This window comes from Rhea americana, unplaced genomic scaffold, assembly GCF_003343005.1.
Source record: "Rhea americana isolate MKP2758 unplaced genomic scaffold, rheAme1 scaffold_18, whole genome shotgun sequence".
NCBI classification, from domain to species: domain Eukaryota; kingdom Metazoa; phylum Chordata; class Aves; order Rheiformes; family Rheidae; genus Rhea; species Rhea americana.
The window spans coordinates 4763636-4790662 of record NW_028185927.1 but is presented as its reverse complement, the minus strand read 5'-3'; the positions used below and the strand labels follow the sequence as shown (position 1 = coordinate 4790662).

The 27027-nt window shown below is 45.4% G+C and overlaps 1 protein-coding gene across 1 annotated transcript; it reads left to right on the top strand.

Moving 5' to 3' along the window:
• The first annotated feature begins 6 nt into the window (after positions 1 to 6).
• On the top strand, positions 7 to 26576 carry EGLN3 (egl-9 family hypoxia inducible factor 3). The gene is made up of 5 exons (XM_085301682.1): positions 7 to 545; positions 20480 to 20599; positions 22915 to 23051; positions 23746 to 23819; positions 25275 to 26576. Exons 1-5 carry the CDS (start codon positions 189 to 191, stop codon positions 25310 to 25312), a joined length of 726 nt encoding a protein of 241 aa, XP_085157808.1. The 5' UTR covers positions 7 to 188; the 3' UTR covers positions 25313 to 26576.
• Positions 26577 to 27027: the final 451 nt, after the last annotated feature.

The window sequence follows — 27027 nt, the reverse complement described above, 5'->3', positions numbered from 1 at the left end:
CGCGGCGGGCGAGCACACATCCCGCACGTAGCAGGCGTATTAAACGGCGCGGGGCCATCTGCCGCCCCCGGCGGTCCCTCCCAGCGTGCCGGCTCCCGAGCGGCGGGGCAGGTCGCGCACGTCGGCCAGGCGGCGGAGCGGGCTCCGGTGGCCCGCGCTGCCCGGCGGAGCGCGGCTCCCGCGGCGCCATGCCCCTGGGGCACATCATGCGGCTGGACCTGGAGCGCATAGCGCTGGAGTACGTGGTGCCCTGCTTGCACGACATCGGCTTCTGCTACCTGGACAACTTCCTCGGGGAGGTGGTGGGCGACCGCGTGCTGGAGCGGGTGCAGCGGATGCACCGCGACGGCGAGCTGGCCGACGGGCAGCTGGCCGGCCCCAGCCGCGGCGTCGCCAAGCGGCACCTCCGCGGCGACCAGATCAAGTGGATCGGGGGCACGGAGGAGGGCTGCGAGGCCATCAGCTTCCTGCTGACGCTCATAGACCGCCTGGTGATGTACTGCGGGAGCCGCCTGGGCAAGTACTACGTGAAGGAGCGCTCCAAGGTGAGCGGCCGCCCCGTCCCCGTCCCCGGGGGCTCCTGCCGGGCGGCGACCGCCAGCGCCGAGAGCCCGTAGGATCCCCGCCAAAAAAAAAAAAAAATAAAAAACAAGAAAAAAAAGAAAAAAAGGCAGCCCAGCTTTGGCGGTGGGCTCAGGCAGGCTGCGGAGCGCCCTGCCCTTCCTTCCCCTCGGTGTGCGCGGGCGCGGACGCGGCGCTGGCTGCTCGCTGCTGCCCGCGCTGCGCCTCACCGTCCTGCAGCTAGAGGAGTTGTCCGTATCGTCCTGSCTGTGTGATGCAAAATGAGGGATGCTCTGTGCCAGCACCGCAAACTTTCTTTGCGAGAAAAGGTTTTGTTATTTTTTTAAAAAAGGCTTTTCTTTCCTTAGAAATGGAGAGGGCACATAACTCTTTCAGGTTCCTTTCCCAAAGAATTCCCAATTGTTTGCATTTGCAGGGCCATCACTTCAGTTTGGGCTAACTTGGCTTCTCTTTCCCAGTCCCTTTTGCCGTGGCAAAGTAGACCTACTTGGAACTAACTTTTTGTTGTCCTGAATGCTGAAAATACCCCTACTTCTTTATCCGTGACTTGAATTCTATAGTACGTAGCACACTTCAGGAACACATCCACTTCTTTTTGGCACATGCCAGAAATGGAAAAGATGAAAACTTGTAATAATGACAAAAATGAAGTGTTTGGTATTTCTTTTGGTTTTAACTTTAGTTTTAACTAAGGAGATATGTGAGTGGTGCTGAGGTTTTTTTCCCCTCCATAGAAAATTAAGAAAACCAATAAATATGATGGCACTTACTAGGTGCTTGGGAAGACCTTGAAACCTGCATAAACACACACACACATGAACACAACAGTGGGAGTAATAAAATACTACAATGTTGGAACAGTGATCTTGTGCTTAGCTTCAGTTAACTGTTGATTGATGCAGTTAAAGCTTGGGAAGATTCAGCTTAAATGAGGGTAGACTGGAGTTCACTTATTCCTGTTGGGACTGTGTTTGCTGTTAGGAAGTACAACTGTGTGTCTGGCATGGCATATCTTTAGGGACAGCCTAGTTCTTTCTCTGGGTGGCTGTTTGCCTTGTTAATGCTCAAAATACGTTGCGGGCCACTCGAAGGAAGAAATAAGGGCTTTCATTAAAGTTAGACCAGTGTGAAAGGAGCTTGTCCTGCATTTTTACCAAGGTGTTTGGAGAAAGAGGCACCTGGACGTGTGAGAGCGCTTGGCATTGGCTAGGGTGAAGGCTCTTCTGGAGAGTGACCTGGGGTTGTAGAGATGGTTTTAAAACCAAATTCTTGTAATTATTTTTGTACAAATAGTAATGACAAACARAACAGGACACATCTTAAAAAGAGATACAAGACTACTTCACTGTAGGGAGAGCCTTTTGGCCATTGTGCTTTAGCATGGAAGGTGTTAGACTCCAAACAGCACATGGAAACACTAGTCAGTTCAGGACTGAAAGGCACTCAATGTAGTTTGTAAAATACAGAGGGATTTCATCAGAAACTAATAGTAACCAATCCCTTTATCCATGGTACTCATCATTATAATATGTGAGGCTCTATGAAGTTATATATATTAGCTTTGTAATATATGAAGTAGCAGTTCTCAGCTGTAGCTGGGATGTGGGACGCTTCTAACAGGAAGATTATTCTGACTAACCAAATGACTCCTACAGTACATGCAGGTTCCCAYGTCATCTATGGACATTTCCTGTCCACCAGCAACCCAGCCCATTTTTCTTACCTTTTTGAAGTCTTATGGGCTCATACACAAAAATCCTAACTTTAAATTCAGCATACATTTATTTTATCAAGTAGATTTTACACAGACAAAAATGCTTCTGATGTTTTGGATACCTAGAAAACTTCACCACAGCTCAATGTTTTTGGGGGTCTGGTTTTGCTACACAGCTAGGCCAGAACTTTGGGGCTTGACATGCACTATTATGATTTATGRTTTGAAGATACAGATATTAGACAGATGGGGCTGAGAGTCTGGAGCAATTTGTTTAAAAATGCAAGTCTTCTGCTACATGGTAAYGCCTCTTGTCATGGAAATGAATCTATGTCACATCAGTCTTATCATTGTTCAGAAGTTTATGCTTTTAAAACAATGTTAGGACCTTAATTTTCAGCCWAAGTATTGGAAGAGTGGGGAGAACTGCCTAGTAAATGAACTTCTGGGAGTTTACTGGCTGCTTAGTGTAATGTGCTTCATGTTAGGTACACAAACGTMAGGCATGAAAAACTTGTGTAAAATAAAGGCAACTTTCCTTGTGGCTGCATATTATGAGAACTAAGTCAGGTAGGATTTTGCCATTTCCAAAAGGCTTTCAACAATATTTCAAGAAAGTCAAGATTGCACCAAAGAGAATAGATAGAAGTTGCCTTTTCTAAGGGTCATGGATACAGTTGAGAGCTGTTGGTTGGTATTTGAGGACTTATAAAGAAAAACATAGCATTTCATCTTTGCAGYCCAGAGATCCAAATCTGTCTTTGCAGTAAGTCATATTTAAGAAAGCTGATGTGGTTAACAGAGAAAAGTAACCAGATAACGTTCTTCTGAAAGACTTGTGCTAACAGACCCAACACAGTGTTGGCTTCTGCTCTCTTTTAAATGAGAGTTTCTKTTTTCTAGTAATAAAATATAATGATTCTCCTTTTATAGTAGTTTAATGGTGAATGATCTCACCAAGAGTATAGTTGACCTAGGTTCAGTTTTTTTCRTTGGCGTGAGAAGATTCACATCCTTGTGCAGAGGGATGCTCTGTCCCTAAGACAGAGGTCGCTTTTTTTAAGGACTTGTGTCCCCAGTGCTGCGGCTCTGATACTTTGCACGGAAAAGCAGGTTGGTGGTGGAGGCAGGGAAGTGACACCACAGCTGAGCCTGGTGACCTAGAATGCCCCCGAGTCAGCAGTTGCTCCAGGGACCACCAGTGTGAAGGTGACATACTGCAGCTTCTGCCTTCTCGGGTGCTGGAGTCCCTTCCTGGAGCTAGTTAGAGTTGGGGGCAGCTTTTGGGGGTAGTGGTGGAGGAGGAGAGGGCTCTGCTAGTAAAAGGCTCTGAGCCAGTTTGCAAATGAATGTAGCTCRCAGAGGCCTGCTGCAGGCTGTAAAACTTCCCAGGGGGAAGTTGCACAAAGTTTTGCAGGAGCAGAGATGTTTGCCCTGTAGAAACCCCCTCTATTATAAGTAAATCAAAGAGGTAATATTAAAAAAAAAAGTAGGAAAATGTTCCAGATGAGAAGTTTGAGGAAGTTCTCTTTCCATTGCTAAAAAAAAAAAAAAAAAAAAAAAAAATTGAAGCTGCATACATGCCAAGGGCTGAGGAGTTTGGGATATCAGTCCCTTTGGCAATCTCAGAAAGATGCGGCAGCAGGGGAGCCGGGCTGCCCTCGGCCTGGGAAGTCCCTCCAGCGGGCCGGCAGGGCTCAGGGCGGCCGGCAGGAACCCGGAGGGCTGGCCGACGTGCCGACACGTGGAAGCGGTGTTCCCTGCGGGATGTGCAGGCAGCTCGGGTGCTGCCAGGAGGATGCGGTTTTGCCCTTGCTGAAGCAAGGGTAGCTTTCGCTGCGGTCAGGCAGGGTGCTGGAGCCACGTGGACGGCAGCGCCCATCGCCTGTGGTGTTGGGTCTCCAGAGGCTGTGCCCCCAGCTGAGTTGGCGTTTGAGGTGCTGCCTTTGGCCGTGACCTAGCATGACTGGGCAGACACGGACTTTGCTGCACGGTCCTGAGAGCCGCGGCCTGCTGCCAGCTCCTGGTGTCGGCTCCTGGTCCTCTCTTGGATGCTGTCGTGGCTTGAAGTGGGTGTAGGCGCTGCCTCTGGGGATCTCCCATCAGGCCTCGAGCGCTGGTGGCCACTGGTTAGAAAACATGGCAGGAAGTTGCAATCTGAAGATGTGACCACTGTGTCTAGCCCACGCTGAGTRTTTTTAGATCAGAAGCCAACTGCTCCTGTCAGGGATGAAGTTGATGGCCTGAAGTTAATGGACAGTGTGAGATGAGCTCTTTGGAAAACATGCCTTGGTCTGCGTGAGGGCTCTTTTCTGGGATATTTTCTCCATCCTCCACTTGCAGGCCATCTCTAGCTGCTGGAGGAGAAGTGTAACTGGTGTGGTGGCACTTGGTAGCTGCCAGGTGCCTTGTCTGAAATGCGGAGCGAGTGCCTGGACCAGCTGCAGGATGGGACCTTCCTGGGTAGTTTTTGAAATGTAGCCCCTGTCTAGCAGGTTATTACCAAGGTTTCTGTTCCTGAGGATTTAACAAAAGCGTGAAATTGCTCAGGCTCAGGTTGAGTCGCTTTTACCAAGTCCCTCAGTTAAGCGCAYGGTTAAGGTGAAATATTTTTGTACTTGTGTTTTATAAAGAAAAAGAAACACTCGGCAATTCTGYGCTTTGCAATTCAAATGCAGAGCGAGACCCTGCATCTTCCAGTTTGAGGTGCAGATGTAAGGAACCGGATAACAGGAAACTGGCCACAGAGCTAGGGTGGAATACCGCCGATAGGAATGTGGCGGTTTATTAGAGGTTGCAAAGGAGTTTTATGACACTTGCGTAGCAGCATGCCTTGCAATTAGTTTACAATGGGAGGTCTGATGAATACCGCCATTCAGAAGAAATATGTGTAATTTTTCTTTCTTTTTTTTTTCTAATCAAATGCACATGTTCTAGCATAACGAGTAAGTTCAAGTCTGTTCTTCTGGCCGGCTGCTGGCAGAGTCCAGAGCCACTGGAACTGTAAATACAACAGACAAGTCGTTTTATGATATCAGACCGAGGAATTCGGCATTGGCAGAGATCCTAGAGCGGTTGCTTTGGCTCTGTGTCAAAACTGATGTTTATATCTGTGTTTGTCGAGCAAGATTAGTTAGCCTGGTTAATTATACACAGGAATGTATGATTTTTACTTGACAATCAGAGTGTTAGATGAGTATAAACCTGGGAATGTTAAATCTTGGTTTTGTTTGTCCTCAGATGATGATCAATAACCTTTTGAAGTTTTGAAATGGGTACTTGGTGAATCTTTCAGGTTACTTCCCCACTTAGCAGGGAYGGGGTATTGGAGAAACAGGTCAATATTTTACAGATATTTTACATATGYTTGCCCACAGGTGAGTTTAGAAACRTGGATAACCTCTACTRGGTGGTCCTTAAGCTGGTGTTTAGGTGTTAAAGTTGCTTAGAAGAAACTTAAAAATTTGGAACGGGGCTATGTATCATCACTCTCAAGAGCCTGAACTAAAWGCACTGGAAGACTTTTTCCGCTCTTGGCAGTGGAAAAATTGTGTTGTCTTCATTGTGTGTTAGAGCGGACCCCTTGCCAGAGCTGCTGCTGGTCCTCCCCTCTTCCTCCTCTTGTGCAGGGGAAATCTGTGACCACCCAGCGACCTTTCTTACAGTGTTTTAAGAGTCTGACCATGTGCTGTACAGTCGCAGGCTCGCAGAGGAAGACTGGCTAATCCAGCAAGAAAAGGGAAATACGTGTGCGCTCTGGGACAGTGTAAAGAACAGAGTGGTCTTGTCCTGGGTTTGTGCACGTGTGTTGGTATTTATGGGATCAGGGCAAGTTATTTGATTTTTTTTTTCTTTCTTGTCTGTAGTTTTGCAGTTGAGCAGTGCTTAGATTTATTGCCTTATTAGACTCTGAGTGATATAACGATGGCAAAGCAGAGACCCGTTCCAAAAACCTGTCACATATCCGTAGCACGTTTTTTCTTGGTACGTTTTTGTCTCTTGCCACAAGTGTGCAGGTACGAGCCCTTCCCAGCCCCACCGCTTGAGCCCGGCTGGCCGCAGACCTGCCGCGGCAGCTATGCTCGTGTGCCTGCCAATAGCCCTAATATTGCAGGCCCTAAGTATATACGTGTTTGTTTTTGTATAAGAGCTTATCAAGCTCATTAAATGTCAGCGTAAACCTTTCCCGGCTACGTGGGGTGGAGCCCTGCAATGCAGGTGGCATTAATGCCTCCAGGTCCAGGGCCTGTTTATCCTTTGGACTTGCAGGGTGCGGACAGCATTGCAGAGTGTCCCCGCCCGCGCTAACCCTTTGGGGAGAGGGGACCTGGTCCTTGCTGTTAATATTTGTAYGCAGCTGCTTTCTAGAGTGATTAATAATGCATAATTCAGTTCATTAGAGCTGACTGCTAGTAACCGTATGCGTTTAAATGGAGATGCATGGATACTTGTTACCCTAATTGAGGCAGGAGAGCGTGTGCACCGGAAAAGAGAACCTGTTTGGCATTAAGAATTGCAGGTGTCTGTTAACCCTGGTACCTTTATTTGCTTGTGCAGTGAACTCTTCTTTCTTTGACTTCCAAACTTAGCTGAAYGGTGGCTTCAAGTAATATGTTATATAGTAAGTAGTTATAATAAGTTATCCTTCATGTTGCCTCTTAYGCAACTTGCTTGATTTAATACTTGGAATCCCCTTCTCCCTCCTCTTTTCTTTCCTTTTTTTTCCTTCCAGTACCCCTTTTTGTTTTTGAAGATTTTTTTTTTCTTTTTCTTTCTTCTCACCTTCCTTGTGATGGTGGTCGTGGTGGAGTTCAACAGTGCCCAGACTCTTTCAGCAATTCCTTTCCATTTGTGGCAGGGAGGGGGATACAGGAGAAAGATAAAATCACAGCAGCCCAAACATGAATGCGCCTGCAATCAGATGAAATCTTGATGTTTGCAGAGTAGGCTAGACGCTTAGAGATCAATACTTGATTATCAAGTGTTTCAAGATGGCTCTTACAAAGTCAAAGTACTTTTTTTTTTTTTGAGGTATTCACTTTTTAAAATTCCCCTCTGCTTCTGTTTCAGTTTTGATTGCCTTTTCCCCTTGTGTAATAGGCCAGTTGCAAGTTGTCCTTTGGCACCAGCRGCCGCAGTGCTGGTTCACCTTGCAGTAGGTGTCTTGCGAGAGTTGGAAGAGTGGGCAGGGAAGTCTGCGGGGAAGTGCTACCTGTAGGGGAAGGAAGATGTGCGCATACCAACTCCAGGGAGTTTGAAACCCTGGATCAGATTTATCAGGATTTCCACAAAGCTTAAGACTGAACCAACGTTGTCAGATGGCTGCTGGCCACAGAAGACTCTTGGCTTCTGTGCACCTTYTAGGGCTTCTAGAAAGGGGAAAAGGGGTTGGTCAGAAAAGCAGGAGGAAGCTCTCTGGCTGTTCAGGCAGTGAGAAGGAGGAAGGAAAAGGATGAAGGAAGCACACGTAGCCCATGCCCTCCTACGTGAACCACCCGCAGGCGCGTCGCTGTCGGCAGCGGCTCCCGACCCTTCCTGCGAGCGAGGTGGAGCAGGCTGTGAGCTCCGTTTCTCCTCCATCCCTCAGTGACAGAAGGGAGCTTTTCTCTACCGTCATTCTTCCCGTGTTGTTGTGTTGTGATAAGATTAGCAGAGAAAGGAACTTGATACTGCTACGCAAAACACCTAGTAGAAAGCAGTTGATTAAATGAGCCACTTAGAGCTCTGATTTTTGACAAATAAAAACACACAAGAGATTTTACTGAACTTAGTGGTTCTGTGAAGGCTTAATAAATGTCCRTGCCACCAGCCATCCAGTTTAAAATGAGTAGCGTGAACTTTGCAGGAGTGTGGTGTGGCGTGCTCATAGAATCAGCAAGGCTGGAAGGGACCTCTGGAGATCATCTAGTCCAACCTTCCTGCTCAGCAGTGTCATCTAGAGCACGTTAGACAGGGTTGCGTCCAGGCAGGCCTTGAAGATCTCCAGAGAAGGAGGCTCCACAACCTCTACACAGCCTGGAACGGTCCAGTTTGTCCAAAGCTTCGTCAGCTGGAAGTGACAGGATAGCTAGGTCTTTTGGCAAACACCAAGGAATCCTACTTTAAAGCAAAACTGTGCTTTTTTTTTTCTTTTAATAAAAGAAAAAGCTATTGTTTTGAAGCTTGTATGTCTAGTTTATATGAACCTTTGGTCACAATTGACTTTCTGTGTTTTCTTTTTTAGACCTGAAAATCCAAACAAGAAATAATCTTGCATTTTTTATCGACTAAGTCATACTCACAACTGTCATTTTTATTTAGATCTTACTACTTGCACTGCATCTTTTTTTTTAATACAGATCAATGCAAATGTCTCTAAAGTTTTGGCCCCAGTTCAGCAACACACTTAAGTACTTTCTTAAACACTCTTTGAAATCAATGGGACTTAAGCACATCCTTATGTGCTTGATTTAGAATATGTTAGAATATGATTAGAATACATAAGGAAAAGATGCATTGACTTTTTTTCCCCTTTTTTTCTTCTCTGTGCTGCCCTAAGGCTTTATCAACATTCTTGCTCCAGATTTGAAATATGGACCATCCTTACTTTTTTGTCTTTGGAGGGAGCAAAGAACCTAGCTTCTTGACAAGAGACTTTAAGTATCGGCAGTCTTCATGTTATAGATAATGATTATGATTTTTTTTAATCTGACCTCTGCGATTGATTATCTTGCAGCAAACCTGCCTTGCACCGTTAACAGTCGTAGTTATTCCAGTAATGCATACAGGCAATTGGATGCTAGTCAGCTTGGGAAGGGAATGCCGCATTGAACGGGAACAGCCTGCGGCACGGGGCCCCGGGAGGCAGCGGAGCCCCAGCCTGGAGCCTCCCGAGGCCCCGTGGACTGCACACAGCACCTTGCAGGATGGTGCTGGGAGACCCACCTGCAGAATGCATYGGGGAGTTTGGGAGAGGAGATGCAAAAAATGTCTCAATTAGCTCTTAGCTTGCCTATTGCCAGGTTGTTAACAGGGAGTTACGTTTGCTGCTGAAGACTGTATAAAGTGMAAGTGCACCTTTCCCTTCTGATTTCCCCGGGGGAATCTGGTGCAAGTGGTTTGAGAAGTGGTTTGAAGGCAGGAAAGGGAGGAACTTCGCTGCAAACGCTGTAACGTGTCCTGCTGCTAAGGCATGTAAACCACGGTGTATGGCTGGGTGTGTAAACAGAACAAGGTCCCCCAGGATATTTTGATAACTCTGTTCTTTACAGTATTCACCAATATTTCTGTTTCCTTGCATTAACTTGTACTCTTTGTCRTCTTTTGAAAAGCATGAATATGGTCTCTGAAGCAGGCCAAAAGGAGAGGTCACTGCTTGGTTAAGTATTTTACAGACTTCCTCCTCACAGGAGAAGCAATGACAGGGCTAACAAACACCAGTCCTCATCAAATGCTGAATTATGATATATCTGACACTGAAGGATAGCRCATTTTGCCATTAATGCTTCTAAATGCACAGCTTGACTTCTCGCTGGTGACTTCAAGGGACAGTGCYGCTATAACACTCGGTGGTAACCACTTGTGGAGCATGCAAATGTCATGGATCTGCCTTCTTGCCCCCCTTTCCTCCACTCATCTAAGATGTCTGCAGCTGAAAGATAATTTTTTTGTTTTTTTTAGTTTACTTCTGTTGTTTGCTGGTGCTTCGTTAAAAGCCCATTTCACTGCTTACTGTCCGAAGAAGCTGTTGCTGGTAATTACGAGTTAGTGTGATATCCAGGCTGCAGTTAAGACAGGCACCAGCTGTGCTAAATGTGACCGTGGCTGCAGGCAAGCGTGGTGCCTACTCCACCTGCACACCTCCAGGTGTGTGTGTGTGTGTGTGTATACACATATCAAAATATGTATTTTATACATATGTATGCCCTGTTCTCTCACTTGTCCCACCTATCTGCACTGCATGCTGGCTGCTGGAGAGGAAGGAGTATTTTGGAGAGGAAGAGGAAAAAAGACGGAGTGGAGCCAGATGGTCCTCTCCAGGCTTTCTGCCTCTTCGGGAAGCATCCTGAGCCCACAGCAGCGAGACCACCTCCCTGGCCAGCAACCGCTGGGCGTCCCGCAAAAACCCAGCGAGGGRTCTGCACCGCCGCCCGCGTTAGCCTGGGCTGCCGGGCTTCGGGCTGGCCTCTCCTGTCGGGTGGTGGCAGCACAAATCCATGCGAGAGTCCTGCTCTCTGGAAAAAAGAAAAATGGACATGGGGGTTCAGCAGCTGGAGTTCAAATCCGGAGCCTGGTGTTGCCTCCCAGCTGCACTTGAGGYAGGCACGAAACCGCGTCGAGGCTTGCTTGCGTATGAGTCGAGTGAATAGCTTTGAGCTGTGCAAACCTAAGGTAAAGGCTGTAGATGAATTTATTGCATGCGTGTATTTATGCATGCTTGTATTTATGCATGCTTTTTCAGGGTTGCCTACTTTCTGCCTACACAAAGTTTTACGGGTGCAAATACCAGCTGTGTGGATGGGGACAGGGGAGGCACTGCAATGMTAATTAGCCTTTTATCTCTTTTCACTAATATGCTTTTATTGCCTAACCTTAGAGCACATACAGATATGTCCTTACAAAACCGCCTTGACTTGGAATAGCTTGTTTCCGTCCGCGTGTGGAAAGCTGCTGTGTCACTTCGCACACGTCCGTCCCCTTTATTTGCACCCGCGCAGGATGGGTTGTGCTGCCCTAACTGTACAAGTGTCGCCAGGGCGGCGCAACTGAATGTGCCGGCAAAGCCTTGGCGCTCGGGACTGCCCGTGTTACCTGAGCAGAGCATAAATTATGTTAAATTATTTCTGATTCTAATGGATCCCTGGTGATTTTAATGGGCTTTGCCCATAAATACTCATTTACCCAAACGTTTCTCTGCAGGAGTAGATGTAGTGAGAGTTGGCAACGTCTTTGGAAAAACGTGGTGGGGAGGAAAGGCGGACAGGGGGTGAGTGAGAAGGCTTAATTCCAAAGTTAACATAGGAGGTCTCATCAATTAGCCTTAATTTGGTGTCACTGCCATGGTAGCAAACACTTGAGCACCGCTCGTCTCGCTGTTCGTGGTGCAGTAACGTCTCGGTAGCTTCGGCCGCCCGGGCAGCCGTGGGAATCCGGGGACTGGGGTTCCCCGAGGGAGGGTTTGGGGCTGGTCCGAACCCTGCTCCCGCGCTGGCCGGCTGCGCTCCGGCGACGGAGCGGGGCTTCGCTGTGCCGGGAGGATGGAGAAGACCCTCCCGGCGGCCAGCATTACTCACTCTCCGTGGGTCCACAGGTTAAAAATAAATGAATAATAAAGAAAAAGGAATGTTGGCTGGGGCAGGCGGTGCTGATAGGAGCAAAGCTCCCACGTAGGCTTGCCTGTGTTCTGGCCGTCTCTCCTGACCTGTATTAATGCACCCACAAGAGCCTCAAAATATGTAGAATTTCTTTAAAGGTTGCGGGAAAATGGTATTACGTATCGGGCTGCCTGTCAATACTCCTCTGGGTGATTAATGGCAGAACTGAAAAGGTCTTAAGTGCTGACAAGGAATAAAAGTATTGAATATTTAAGGCACTATGAAATTATCCTTCTGCCTAATAGATAAGAGTAGTCTACAGAAGATGTATTTCTGGTCACCATGCCTTTATCCCYGCAGGGAGAGTCCTTACAGTTTTCCGTAATGAGCTTGCACTTACGAAGGTGTTTTTCTGCAGAGGTGGAGCTTGTCCCCTTGTCCCCCAGGACTCATCACAGGGGACACTTGCTTTTTCCATGTTCAGTGTTTACCATGCTTTCTCATTAGTGCAGTTTGTCCCAGGTTGGTTTGGTGGGGGCCAGGAGGAGTTTTGGGTGATGAAAGAGAGCTTCAAGTACAAGCAAAAAAAATCCTAAAATTTAATTTAAAATAAGTGGGGTTTTTTTTGTTTGTTTCTAATGATGCAACACATGCAAGAAGTGTGTGCACGTGCAGGAGGAGGAGGGCAACAGAGACCAGTAAGAACCAGAAAAGAGAAGTGCCTTGATTGCGCGTACTGTAAGCGTGGGTTTTTTCCTCTTCCCTCCGCAGCTTCTCTGTAAAGTGCACTCTGGAGTAAAGTTTGTGTTTGATTGCCGATAGCCTCACGCTCTGCACGTAGCACTGTCATTAAGCCATCATCGAGCTGGCCGGGAGCCAGGGCTCAGCGGCGAAGGGGCGGGCGGTCCTTCTAAACTGAAACAGCTTTTATTGATACAGGGATGCACTGCGCATGTTTACAGCGGCTAATTGGAGACTTAATCTGAATATCCTTGACTGAAACTAATTCACTGGCAATAGCCTTTTAAATTTCAGGTCCTAAAGCGATGGTAAGTCTGCTTGTCACAGCAAGTGAATCTCCTCTGAAAACTGTATTGTCTCTGTGCACGTACAAAGAACAAGTAACGAGTAACGTTTCAGCCTGATCTGTAGCTTTTAGGTCAGAGCATAGTGTAAAATAAAGATCTTACCTGAGTTTTACCATTGCAGAATGCAAGACAGGAGCAGTGAAGAACTGGGGTAAAGTGTTAGTTGGCATACATGCAAAAATATGTAGCCCAACTAAGTATACAAGGAGGGAGATCAATACTTTTAATGACTAGAAGAGACAAAGTTGTTCGCTGCAAGTACAGTTGTAATCCTATGGAAATTTTATTTTTTTTTGTTTTGTGTTTTTTCCCTTTCATGTTCTGCTTTCTCCTGGCCATGCCAGGAGGGTGAATACGGAATTTGAGTGGYGGTCTGAAAGCAAGGAGATGTTATTTTACTTGGCTTTTAAAAATACAGTCTAGACAATATACAGAGGAGGATGAACAGTCTGTGTCCCTTTCGTTTAGGGAACTGAAAATGAGATTTCTCTCCTTGGAAGTCTGGAGAACTTCTCCCTCTCCTGGCCTCTCTTGCAGCTTCCCAAATAGCTGCCCCTCTTCCGGATCCTGGGAAGTACGCAGCAACTGGGCCAGTTCAGCAAAACTCGCTGCTGTCTCCAAGGTCCAGTAATTTTGGTTCACAAATGCTCCCTGCTTTCTTGACAGTCAAAGACAAGAACTGCCAGCGCGAGGCATGGCTGTCCTACGCCTTCCTACTTCGCAAAGTCATCGTCCTGGCAGACGGCTTGAACTTGAAGGACATCCAGATTTATCTCTAAGTGGATGATCTGCTAGGAAAAGAAATAAAAAAAATCTTCACAAGACAAAGCTGTCCTTCACATTAATAGGACTCTTCAGGCCATGAAGAACTAAATTTTATTGTCAATCATTAGAAAAGCTTCCTAAGCCCCATCACAGATTCATTTAATAGGGAGCTCATTTTTAAGGCAACATCAATCTATGATCTAGCTTCCTCGACAGACTCCACAAGATTTGAAAGCTTATTAGGGGCTCCTTGAGTTACTACTAGATAACATGCCAGTCATCAACAGCTGTGTGGCATGATGATAATCTATGACCAGAGCTCTGCTGATAATTCTTTGTCTCTACCCTTAGTTCCAGTGATTAGTGAAGATATTTAAGCAGGAACAGTCTTTTATCTTATGGAAATTATAATAGTATCAGTTAACAATAGCCTTTTGGTTGGTAAGCARAGAAACTCACTATCTCTTTTATTTTTTATCTTTTCCTCTGCAGATGAGAGCACTACCTTCTGCAGTTAGTTAGGCTGTTCCTCAAAATATTCTCTGAAATATTTCTGTGCACCTGGAAACAGCAGTAAAGCTACGGTGGTGCATATGAAAGACCAAAATGAAACAAAAAGTGAGAGAGGTGATTTTATACAAAAAAAATATATATATTTTTCCCTCTGCTCTTGGGTGATCTGAATCTGGTAATCAAGATCCCATACACCTAAGGGAGAAGCAAGTATCGGATCAYCTGCCTTAAAATGCAATCTCTGGAAACAGGGTTCTTGTAAAGTTGTAGGTTCTTCTTGCCCAACAGGAAGACAGTATGGAAAAAAAGTGGGRCAGAGAACAGCATTGTGATGAAGAAATGAGAAATTCTGAGAATAGGTGCATTTTTTTTATGTTGCTGGGTCCCTGGCCATGGAAATGTCTTCTCGTTTTGTCTCAAATTTTCAAGGAGGCTCATACACAAAAGCATGGAGCAGAGGTAAAGGTAGCTGTGATCATGTCAATCTGGCCAAGATACAGCACTCCGTATTTCTGTAGATGGGCCACCTGCCAGTACAGCTTCCACCAGCTACTGGCTTGCTCAGGAAGTCTTCAACAAATTGTGCTTATCGATGAGTTTAAGGAGTCTGATTAAACAGAGAATRCTAACTTTAGCTTTGTAGACCCAGCAGCTATTTGATTAAAGACTGAAAATAAAGTAAAGGGTAAGGGAGCGAGGTACTACCTTCCAAGCAGCACTGCCGCTGGAGCCCGTTCTATGATCTGGGTGACCGAAGGGAGCAGGGTTAATCCTTCCCCGGTGGAACTGGCCAKTCCTCTTCCAGCAGGCACAAAGCTAATGTCTCCGATTCTAGTGTTTTAGCATAATTTTCTTCCTTTGTTCCCTCCCGTCTCTACAGACTATTAAATTCGACTAATTTTCCTTGTTTGCTTCAGTATAGCAGCTGAGTGTTTAACTTTCATAAATTCAAACAAACCGATATTAAATAATAGTCATGAATATTTTATACCTAACCATTATGAGTTACACAGTAGCAAACGCTTGGGCGCAATTGGGTGCATCAAGRCAGTAGTTGAGAAACACCCCGTTGTGCCTGCGTGTCGGACGAGTCTCAGCTGAGACCCCCCTCGTCTTTGATCGCGAGCTGGCAGGCTGCTCGTGTTCTCCTGCTGCGGCGCGTGCTGAGCGCCTTTCGTTTTCTCTTCCTGCCTCTGCAGAATATGTGAGTCTGCAAACCAGAACCTGGCTGAGTACAACGTGCACACAGGCTTACRCCGGTGAGGTGAATCCTGGTAGCCCTCATTTCCCCAGATCTAGTTATGTGATTTATTTTTGTTTTTTGTTTGCTTGAGTGTTAGTTCAGGAYTGAAAACCACATATTGGGCAGAAATTTGGGAGGCTTGGAAGTGTGCAACCACATAAAAATGCATCTGAAGGCTGCRGTGGCTGTAGCACCATTAATTCTTATTAATATCTTGGCTTTCCAGACAACTGCTGTAGTGGTGCTGTGGATCTATATTGCTTTGTGTCTATATAACACCTTTCATCTAGCAGAATTTACAAGTGGTTTCTGAACTTAACCGTTTGAGGTACAAGTTGTATGCAGAGATTTAATCCCCTCTTAAGGATCGAAAGCAGCAGCCGCTCAGCGGTACGCAGGAACACAAGATGGAAAAGGCGTCTTGTGGGTTTTTTAGCTCAGTCTGCGAGGGTGGTTGGCGTTGGCAGGACCGAATTGCGCGGGTCAGGACCCTCCGGCTGCAAAGCGCGCGCTGGCTCGGCAGGGAAGACGTGGGATCCGTGCGAGGCGACTGTATCCAGGTACCCAGCCTGGACGAGCGGTACCCGGAGGCCTGGCTTAGGGCCGGCGGGCAAGGCAAGCATGTCCTTCAGCTCCGCCGTCGCCACGGCTGCCCGTTCGGAAGTCCCTGTTTCCACCTGAGCATCTTCTCGCTGAGGTAGTCTCTGCTGCTTAGTTCACTCTAACTCGGCTTATTTTATGAAATATAGCRGAACGATGCCTCACAGCTTGATCCTGGCTATCAGCTAACAGAAATTTGGTTTTCTACTTACTGGAAACCTTGAAAGGCAGGGAAAAAGCTCTTTATGGAAACTTTTCCTATTATTATTATTTTTTRTTTATCACTTTCCAAACTTTGCTGGTGTCTTGCACTCTGACTTGCAAATTTTTCCTGCTGAGTTGAGTGTAATCCTTAAAATTGAATGATGCATAACTTATTTTTGCRAGTTTCTACGCAACATGGAGCTTACTGATGATCTCTGGCTCCTTACTAATGCTCCTAATTACTGCTTGTTTAACTGGTGGTTGATTTGCACCCTCTTGGGAAACCTAACATCTCCGATAATGAAAGTGCAGAAACTGCAGGGCTGATGATTACTTTTTATTTTCCAAGTTTCATAGGCTTAAATTAAAGCCTGAAGACCAATCATCTGGTCGTCTAATTGACAAATTATGGGTTGTGTGTCATTGCACATACATGTGTCTGCGTATCACAGATTTTAACTGTTCAGCTGCTCTATTTTCCACATCTAGAAAGAATGGGCTAGTAAAGATAAATTTTTTCGCCCCTCCTCCTTTCCCCCCTCCTTTTTTYCCCCTTCATTTTAATGAAAATACTGTGGTGGGGGTTTATTGCTGAAACTTACTCTGAGCCCTTGGAGTAGAAAGTTAAGCCAACTAGCGTCCACTGCAATGGACTATATTGCTTAAAATTAAAATAAGAGTTAGGCACTTTCCTGGTCTGGTCTGGTTAGTTTAGGATTGCAGCTGGTTGGTGAGAAGAGATGTTCCCTAAAGTGGTGCATGCTTTTCTGGACACGACAGCTGAAAATGTAGAGGGAATGGGTTTTTTGATGCTCTGCTCATCTGTCAGAGGGGTAAATGGTTTGATTAGTGTGATMCAGCCTCCAGCTTTTGTAGCTTGCCTGTGCACTAAACTGGCAAATATCTATGTTCACCAATTACCTAAATTAAGTCTAGGTCACGCATCTCATCTCCTGTTTCTTGTTTGCTTTGAATGACTCCGAAAGTAGCGCTAACAGCTGGAATCCCTGCTGAGGCCAGCTTGATCTGCTCTGGAGCTGCTCCAGCCAGTGCTCTGATAAAGCTTGATATCATTTCAACAGGCTCTAGGAGGACCAGAATGATTTCCCTTCATTGTTTAAGGTTTCATTCAAATATTCTGCATGCCAGGAAAAAGGATATTTCACTTCTGCTTTTCTCCCTTTGCTGTTGCTACTATAAAACTTTTTTTTTTAACCTTAAACTAGAATACAGCCAGCACTTATGGAATTCTGTGGGAATTGCTCTACTTGCTCGTCCCCAGGGACCATGCATGTTGCAGTTGCAAAAGGTGCACAGTGTAAATGAATAAATAATGTATCAATGTCTCAGAGTCAAAACATATGTTCTGTTAGCAGAACATATTATATGGGGGAGGCCAGGGGAAACTCTGGCCTTGTGCCCAGATTTCAGTGGGAAGTAAAGCACCTAAACCCCTTTCAGGATCTGGCCTGAAGTCTATTATTCTTCAGCAGCTTTTTTTTTTATTATTATTATTATTAATGCTGCAGTCATACTGGATTGTTACTTGGGGAGTTCAGTGCTCCTACAGTAGTATCTGCCCTCCGATTTTTATGTTGCTGCCCTGTATTTTAAGTCAGCGTGCATCAGCCTATGATGGAGGTTTGCTCCCAGCGTGCGCCTGCCCCGTGGTGGGATTGGTAGAGCTCTGCCGAGGCAGATGCTGTGCCACCAGTGTGGGCGCACATCGTCTCGCTGCGGAGATCAGCACCTGCTCCCCCAGCACTCCTGGGCGACCACCTTTCCTCGATGCTTCTTGGCCAGAAACCCAAATCGATGCCGCCTCTCAGCTGCCTGGGTCGTGTTCCCCAGCATAAAGGGATCAAGTTTAGCCAAGAGTTACTATGGTCATTAATTGTTCAGCCTGATCYAGCCTGTTTTGACTGGGATGGGTGAAGGGAGCAGCTGCAGGAGCTGCTGAGCTGGCAGATGGGACGGGGAGCGGGGGGCTTGGAGACAGTGATGAGCTCTAGGAGATGCACAAGGAGGGTTGTCCTGCTGGGATAGGGCTCCTTCAGACCTGGTTTCTGCCAGGCCTGTGCCCCTAACAAACTTGTTTGCAGTGCTGGCTTTAGCCTGGATCTTGCTGCTGTTCTCAGGTTGGCAAAGAAATATTGTTGATTTTGAGGCTACCAGCCAGTTATAACAGCAGAATGATGGTAGAGCAGATGGGACCTAAAGCAAGGCATCTAGCCAAGAGCMAAACATGGTCAAAGAGGGCTTATTACTGAGAATTACAGGTACTTGCTGCTGTGCAGCGTAATCTCCTGCTGCTGCAAGGCATCAACCCCAAAGCAGCCACGGCCTGAGGTATCTGGGCCGCGAGTGGATTCTGCTGACTTACAGCAGCCTGCAGGTATCGTTGTGCCAATGTGAGAAGACTGACAACGACGACAGCCAATTTGTATGTGACTTAAAATACAGAGCAGTATTTTTGCAGCTGTATGTGTATGCTTGTCCTAACTGGCCCACTTCTGTGAGTATAGACTTTTGTCCATGGTAGCAGAGGGTCCAAGGGATCTATTATGCTGCCTGATAATAAATTTTGTTGCAGTGTTTGTCAACCACAGCAAAAGGAAGTTGTGATTAAAGTGGCATGGGCTATACTCTAGCTGATTGTGTGTCTAGCAGCATAAAATGGCATGGGTTTAGCATGTGCTAGGAAGCAGAAAACAAGACCTCTAGGGTCCCTTAGTAATAAATTTAAATTACTGTATTGGTAAAGCCTATAGTGTCACATCTTCAATGTTGTTATTAACTGAGCTTGACAGATTATTAGGGGAAGGTCATCCAAGCGCTACACAATCACCCCCTCATTTTATGGGATAGGCATATACAGTATTCTTGTATCTGAGGTAGGATGTTTATGATCTGGATAGATGAAAAACTAGATGAGTAAAAAACTGGTTGGATGGTTGGGAGCAGTGATTAATGGGTCATGCTCTACTAGGAAGGAGGCTGGTAACAAATAGGGTACTGCTGGGGTCTGTCATGGGACCTGACTTGTTTAACATCTCTGTCAATGACCTGAAGCAGGTTGCAGAGTGCACTCTTGCCAAGTGTGCAGATATCACCAAGCTGGGGAGGTCTGTTGATATATTTGAGGGCAGGGCTGCCATCCAGAAGGACCTGGATGGGAAGGAGGAATGGGCCAGCAAGGTACCTAACAAAATTCAGCAAGGACAAGTGCAAAGTTTTGCACCTGGGGAGRGAAGAGCCCCTTGCAAAAGTGCARGCTGGGAGCTGCCAAACGGGGGGCAGCTCTGCTGAAGAGGCCTTGGGGGTCGCAGTGGACATGAGCCTGTAGCGTGCCCTAGCGCAACAGCCTCCTGGGCCGTATTCACAGGAGCACAGGCAGCAGGTCGACAGGAGAGTTTATTCCCCCCTGCTGAGCCCTCTGCTCAACCTGAATTGTCCCACGATGGTCATCCTGGTAAGCAATGAAAGGAAATGCTGGAGTGATGGGCCAAAGTTTCTGTTACCAGAGTTTCAGTGGACTAAATTCTGTGGAATGTGACTGACCTCACTGCCAAGCAGTACCAGCAGTGAAGGAGTGACCATGGGACAAAGATGTGACACTCCACCAACAGTCTCTTCTGCTCCTCCCYGCATCTTGCTCAGGGTTTGGATGGTGTAAACTCAAATTTAACATGTTTTTACTGTAAAAACCCTTCTGATACCTGTTGTCTTCAGTTCGGTCTTGTGGCTTGGAGTAATCTGTATTAGGCTTATCTCATTCAAGGTGAAATTTAAACGCAYTGTGAGTGATTGTATCAGCGTGTCTTGAGATGATCGAATACAGAAGTACACTTCTGAAAGCTGTTTGGTTAGTTTTGCGGCCCAGTCCTTGAAAGCAAACATGCACTGCCCTGTGCAAACACAGCAGAAAAGAGTTACAGATTTCTGCAGACTTTGCTCTATGTACTTTTACCCACATCTCCTGGGGAATCTCAWTTTTTTTGGACCACAGGGTCTGGGGACTAGAAGATATGGAGGATGATGGTGGTAAAGACTGCTTTCATTATGACTTGACAAAACAGTTTTGCAGTGACTGCTTAGCTTTAGAAATGCTTGCAAACTTTAGTTGAAACTACCTCAAATAATGAGATGGAAGTCATGTAACTTGTAGAGAGCAATAAACTTGCACCATACATATGAGTATTTTAGTTTCATTCAATTTTTTCCCCGTTCTATTGTATATATTGTGAAATATGAATGGTTTCTATTTTCTGTTTGGAATTTCACACTGGCTGACTCACCTAGAGAAAGAAGCTTGTGTGACACTTCCTTCTGGTGGTGTCTGCTGCAGCTTTCGAATTGATGATCTGAAAGAGSTTGTGCCAGACTGGTGGTTGGAGAATGCTTAGAAAAGAAAAACTGAAGGTGGGCGTGTTGGTGAATTCATTTTCCAGAATCTTTATCTTTACCTTTCATTCAGGCTATGGTCGCTTGCTATCCTGGAAATGGAACGGGGTACGTTCGTCATGTGGACAATCCGAACGGCGATGGGCGCTGCATCACCTGTATTTATTACCTGAATAAGAACTGGGACTCCAAGGTGGGTGAGCCATGGGACTGAGGCAGAGCATAAAGGAAAAATGACTTCAGAAGCAGAATTTGAGCTGTCAGTGGCTTCTGTGAACTTTGAACTTTTGAACAGCTGGTCCGTTCTTCATCACTTACGTTTGTTTTCTTGCTGTTTATAGCAACCCTTTGGAAGTAAGAATCTGAACGGTTTCTTTATCTTTCTCTCTCCCATCCCACACACATACTGTTTTGTTATAGAATAAAGCTTCTAAGCACTGGGCTGCTGGCACTTATGTTTTGCTTAGAGAAAAGAGTAATGAAACACTGGAAAGAAAAACGTTACCTGATAAGGAGTAAGTGGATTCTGGGAGCAGAATAATATGGCAGCCCGGATTTGGGACTTTATCATTCTCGATACTGGTCCTTCAGGCTGACCTGTGGAAGATCTTTTGGCAGTTTTTTCTTTTTCTTTTTCTTTTTTTTTCTTCCTTATGATGTGTGAGGAGGCTAGGAAAGATCTGTTCACACTTTGCTTTTCATCAGCATTTTCAGTGGGGGTGATTTTTCATTAGAGATTCATTAGAATTGGGGGGCTGATCCTTTCACTCTTTGGGAAGATCCTTTCATTCTTGGGAATGTGCTGGTTTTTTGTTGTAAGAGGTGCGCTTTGCAAGACCTTTTGAATCAGCCCCAGGAGTACTGAAGGACGCCTCATAAGCAGCGTAACAGCATGAAAAGAGCGTTCTCTAGAGCTGCTTCCTGACAGATTGCAGGTTGGGGTTGGGAAGAGGTTTWGCAGAAGCCCCAGGATGGCTTCCACAGGGTCTAGTGACCTTCCCCTACGCTTCCCTCAGATCCCTGACCTCCTTTCCTGAGAGGAAGGACTCTCTGCATGCCTCGTGAGAGGAACAMGCAGGTGGCTTGCTTGGCCTCTCCATCTCTGACTCCACCAGTGGGTCTGCTGGCAAAACAGTGCTCTCGTTTCTCTCTGTATTACTATTGGGCAATAAAATCAGCCTTGAACTTACCATATCTTTAAATTAGAAAGAAAATAATGGTTTGTAAAATTGCAGGATGTCTCTTTATGCTTCTGTTGTCATAATGCTTCCCAAAATAGTCACGAGATTATCAGCAACAAATTGCCCAAGGTTACTGTCTCTCTAACCTGTATTAGGCTGTCTTAGGTTGATGTTTGATAGACAAACTAAAGTTTGAACCCCTACCCAAAAAGTGAGCTCAGATTTAGAGGCTACAGAAAAATGCTGTGTTGGAAAAAAAACAATATTCTTTTACTGAAAATATTGTCGTTGAAATGTTTTTTTTTTTTCTAATAAAATGAAGGAGGGGACATAAAAATGAGAGAGAAAATGAAAATATACGATTTACTTTGTTCAGTGAACTTTTACTCTGAGTGAGTGAGGAGTTACCCAAGTAGGCTCTGAGAAGRCTAAGTCAAAACCAGGACACCAATGGAGAGTATTACACAAGTATGATGCTAATTCTATGCAAACACRTGCTAGAGGAGACCCAGCATAACCACATTGGCATGTCAAAGTAACTGTGTTGCTTTAAACTCAAGCTAATACTTTCTTTGACATTTGCGTGTGGTGTGGAGATGCCAAGTTGGATCAGTGCGGGGTTGAAAGCCTCTAAGCTGCACTCAGTGGTGCAGCACAGAAGTCTCCAAAGAGCCTGCTCACAGCAGCGGAGAGGAGCCAAAGTTCACACGTATATTTGGAAGTTTCTCCAATGCATGTGGATCGCCAGTTCCCCACCCTCAGCCCTGAAACTAATGGCAAATAGAGGGAGAGAAATTATGTGGTGGAGAAATATGACTATGCCATAAAAAAGGAAAAAATGACTGGGAGATTAAATTTAATGAAACTTACTAAAATACAGCAATAGAACAGACTTCACTCTTCTTTCCAACAGTTAAAGGATAGCTTCTGTGTGATCAGACACAGGTTCTTGCATGTACTGGGAAGAGTCTGACTTCAAAATGGTCAGCTGGAGCATCCTTACCTCCCTTGTGGGTATTTACTAGTTTTAGAGWTGTGCAACTGGGAGCTTAGAAGTTGCCCAGTATTTGTGGCAAGAACAGTGTTTTCTTCATCTTAGATCATTTGATTTAGCCAGATGTTCATGTCCAAACGTGACAAACTGGAAAGGTCAAGGTGGCCAAGAGATTCAGTGTACAGTTCTCTGGCACTGTCACGTAGGTTCCTCGGTTATCGTTAAATGTTTACTCCGTGTTTGTTGGGTACTGAGGAGGGAAAAGCAAGTCATTAGTCAAATGAAGACATGGGTGTTTAGATGTGGAGAAAGTAACCTTTCCTTCTCTTTCAGCTGCATGGTGGAATCCTTCGGATATTCCCAGAAGGAAAGTCCTACGTAGCAGATGTTGAGCCAATTTTTGACAGATTACTGTTTTTTTGGTCAGACCGAAGGAACCCCCACGAAGTGCAGCCTTCTTATGCAACTAGGTAAATGGCATATTTGCTATTGACACTTGGCTGGGAAGAAGTGGAGTGCCCTACCAGTATCACGTCACTTGACAACCACTATATGTGGTTTATCAGGTATTTGCTGATACGTACCTGGGTATTAAAAGCTAGGTATTTGGACTGTGAATGGATTTTATACTGTACCTTTTGAGGCACTGGGAATTACCTCATCAAATGAGGTTTGAACAGCAAGATTCCTTATGTGACAAAAAAGAAAATGCTCCTTTGCCAGCGACAGGAGAAACTTCCAAGCTAGGCAGGCCTATTTAGCTGGAAAATGCTGGGTTACACCTTTACCCTGTAACGTCACAGGGGTCTGGGGGGCTACGGTCTGCCCGCAGCCTGTGGAAAGCTGGTGCAACGTAGAGCAGCCCCCAGGCTGCCTGAGGGCATCTCTGAGCAGAAGAAAGCTCCGATGGCTGTAAGCTGCTTCGGCCCTCTGTGCACTCTTGTGTGCCTCCAAGCAGAAATCCTCACCTGTGCTTCTACCATACTTGATAAAATACACATTTAAAATGAAGTCTGTTTGCCTACAGAGATGTGCCATTTGCATCCTAATTTTTGTCTGCTAAACCAATTAGTTCTCTATTTGCGTTCTCCAAGAGATTAAAACTCCAGTGCTCTATTTTAATAGCAAAAGTTGAAAATAACACATGATCTCTGTCTTTTACAGATATGCCATGACTGTGTGGTATTTTGATGCTGAAGAAAGAGCTGAAGCCAAAAAAAAGTTCAGGAACTTGATTGGTATGACACTTCTGTAAATAGTTCACTGAATAGAAGTGAATGCGTTTTGATATTTTCAAAGCCAGGAAGAACGAGGATAACTGTAGTTAGATGGTGAAGACATTCTTTTTTTTTTAGAAATTTAAGCTTCCTCTAATCACTTGTCAGTTATTTTATGCAGAGTGGAAAAATTTTGACAAAAGAAAATTCAGCCCTGGCCCCAGAATCTCTGATAAGCCCGATGGGGAACGTGACAGAGATGGTTTCAGACTCAGACCCAAATCACAGCTGAGAGTGTGGGTTGCTCCCCRCGTTATGTCAGGTAGCTGCTCCGCTCGCTGGCAATCTCTGCCCCTCGTGTGCYGTGCTAGCAGCCGCCGAGGGCTCCGCTGCCGCTCCAAGCTCCCCTTTCGTTATTTGGGAGACTTATTTCATCTCCTGCAAACTTTGCTTAGCACGTAGTCATGAGGCTTACATAAACAAGTTCATAATTACATTCTTTGAATGTTCTGGCCAAATAGGGCCTGTCTCTTACATTAATTAAAGGCAGTCGTGGCCCACACTAATGCAAAAGGGATTTGTCTTTTATTTACAAGTAATTTCTGAGCGGAGATATTCATAATGACTTTGGAATGTGTAGATCATGAGTTAGAAAGAAACTAAGATTTAAAAATCTATATAGAAATGCATCTTTTGGCAGGCAGTTGCCAGAGAGGCTGTGACCATGGTGCCTTTCAAGAGCTACCTGCTTTCAGCTGGGTTTCATAGGCAGCCTGAAGTCAGCTCAGAGACATTTCTGCAGAAGTCCAGGRATAGCCAACCCCAGCTTTCCTGATTGCAGCCAAGCCGCCTGGTCGTGTAGAAATGACATAGTAAAAATGGGCTGAGTGTCCGGATGTGCTCTAAAGCGCTACCTGGGGCCGTGCTCACAGGTTTGCTCTTTGGCTAAGTTAAAAGATCTGGTCTGAAGGGACTGCCTCAGGCAATTCCTTAAAATCCAGTGTAGACAACATTCTTCTTTTTTAAATAGGTACGTTACACAGGTGGAGAAGGACAAGGTCGTAATTATTCAAATGCTTTTTGGAAAGGACTGATGTAGTAGGCAGAGAAAAACGTTAGCTTTACCCTTATGGGGATCGTGAGCAAGGGACCAAAAGTGGGGGAGGAGAGTAAAGTATCACAAACGCGGTTTCTCAGAGTTTATTGGGTTACTTAAATGTTGCGTGAACTGTATCTTTGCCCTGCGGAATCTGAAGATCAGACCCTTAGTTATGACTGTCGTGTTAACAAGCTGTGAACTCCTGCAGTATTTCCATTCATGTAGTGAATTCGAATCGTGAGTCTCAAAGTGCTCTCTACAGGAGAACAACACACCTTTACTTTAGTCTGTTTCTGAGTTTTYGGGGGAATGCTATCAAATTAGGCTTCCAGAGCTCTCTGGCTTACTTCCCCCCCCCCCCTATCTTTTCAATATAGATGCAAGGAAGAGAGAAGCAGCTCTTAATGAAGACTAATCAACTCTTCCTGGACTCTTTATGCGAAATAAGATCCCAAAGATGACTTCCATTTCCAGTGAACTGTGGCACGTTCTTGTTAAGCACAAGAATACACTGGTTGTGTCTGTCTAGCATGTGCATCTTACCGTGATGGTACTTAAGGCAGCCTCCTGTCATGCCTGCATCTGGCAGGAGGAATCCGCGTTTTCTGTTTGCCTTTTGCTGGAAAAAGTAAACAGGGTTTTAATTAAAAAAAAAAGAAAAAAAGAAAAAAGAAAAAAAAATCTAAGCCTAGTTGTAGTGGCTCAGCCAACTGGCTTTTGATCACTCTAGTAACCAAGAAGATAATTGTTGGAACTAGTGGGAAAAACATGAGTCTTATTTGCACTTTATGGGGAGGTGGAATCTAGTTCAATGGGAAGGAGCTTTACAGGTTTAAAATCTGTGGCAGGCTGCTGATGGGCARGGAGAGATATTGGAAATGTGAAAATAAACTGGTCTTTGTAGAGTCATCTTCTGTTATGCCCTGCGTGGGCCCATCACTTTGCTGCACAAAATATTGGCTTAGCTCTCCTATTCCATGACTTTCCAAACAGACTTTTGTCTAGGTAGTCCTTGCATTTGCTGGATTTTATTCACTCTTCAAGTCAGGTTATAACTGTGCAGTTGCACTGCCCTTTCAGCCCTAACACTGAGGGGGAAGTAGTTACTCATCTGTCCTCAGTTTTGTAAAAACGTTTCCTTTCTGTTCTGGATGTTTTCTATTTTCAGTTTATTTGGTAAAACAGCTGGTTCCTCTCCAAAGTTTGGTAAACTTGGAAGGCTGATGGCACACAATGCATTGGTCCTGAAGGCTGCAGTATGTGGAGTTAAATGTTATTTTAATACTTTCTCCATCTACTCTATTCTGTATGACACAAATGTGAATCTGAGAGAAGATATCACTGGCAGCCTGACAAATGTCTGATAAACAATGATCGACTTGGACGTGATTTCTGTGCTGCTTATCCTAGGTTCACACTCTGTAACTTTGTTTGCATGTGTATGTAATTTGAATGAAACGGTGATTCTGTTTCAACTGGTCTGTTACACCAGGTAACTACTTCTGTTGTGTTTGAGCAGTGAGATATACCAAGGATTAGTTAGCTGAATGACATGTTTTTATGACACAAATGAGTTATTCAAATGCGCATTTTCCCCCTCCCCTCCTTTTTTTTTTTTTTTTTTTTTTTTTTTAAAATGAAATTTTTTCCCCTCCCCTTTTTTTTTTTTTTTTTTTTTTTTTTAACTTATTAGACTCCATGAGGAACTTGAGTTATCTCCAGTCTGCCTAAGCTTCTGCTGCCAGCACTTACTACGCGGTTTGGAATAGCTCTTCATGAAGCTGAGAGCTAGCAGTGGATGTAGTTACTACTCGCAGTGATTATTCTCAACCTAGTACTCTCACTGTAGACACTTGCCCTTGCATTTGTTTTTATCCCGTGTTGTCCATGTATGCCAGTCCTTACCATCTATTTCAGATATGCCCTCTCCACTGTCCTGTTTTTTTTTTTCCTTCTGTGCCACCTACCCACAGCAGCCAAGCTGTATGGTCTGTCTGCCCTGCTTGTCATCGCACTGAGCAGGGCTGTCGTGCCACCAAGGGACCTGAGGGCCACCTCTGAGCAGGGCTGTCATGCCACCTCTGTTGCATGGGAGCCAGGGGATGAAAAAGTAAAATGGGCAATGGCAAC

What these genes read in the sequence shown, in the direction of transcription:
- EGLN3 (XM_085301682.1), top strand. Translation starts at nt 189, where the DNA reads ATGCCCCTGGGGCACATCATGCGGCTGGACCTGGAGCGCATAGCGCTG. An exon ending in ATAAGAACTGGGACTCCAAG is followed by an intron (nt 20,600 to 22,914) that starts GTGGGTGAGCCA and finishes CTTCTCTTTCAG; the next exon opens with CTGCATGGTGGAATCCTTCG. An exon ending in CAGCCTTCTTATGCAACTAG is followed by an intron (nt 23,052 to 23,745) that starts GTAAATGGCATA and finishes TGTCTTTTACAG; the next exon opens with ATATGCCATGACTGTGTGGT.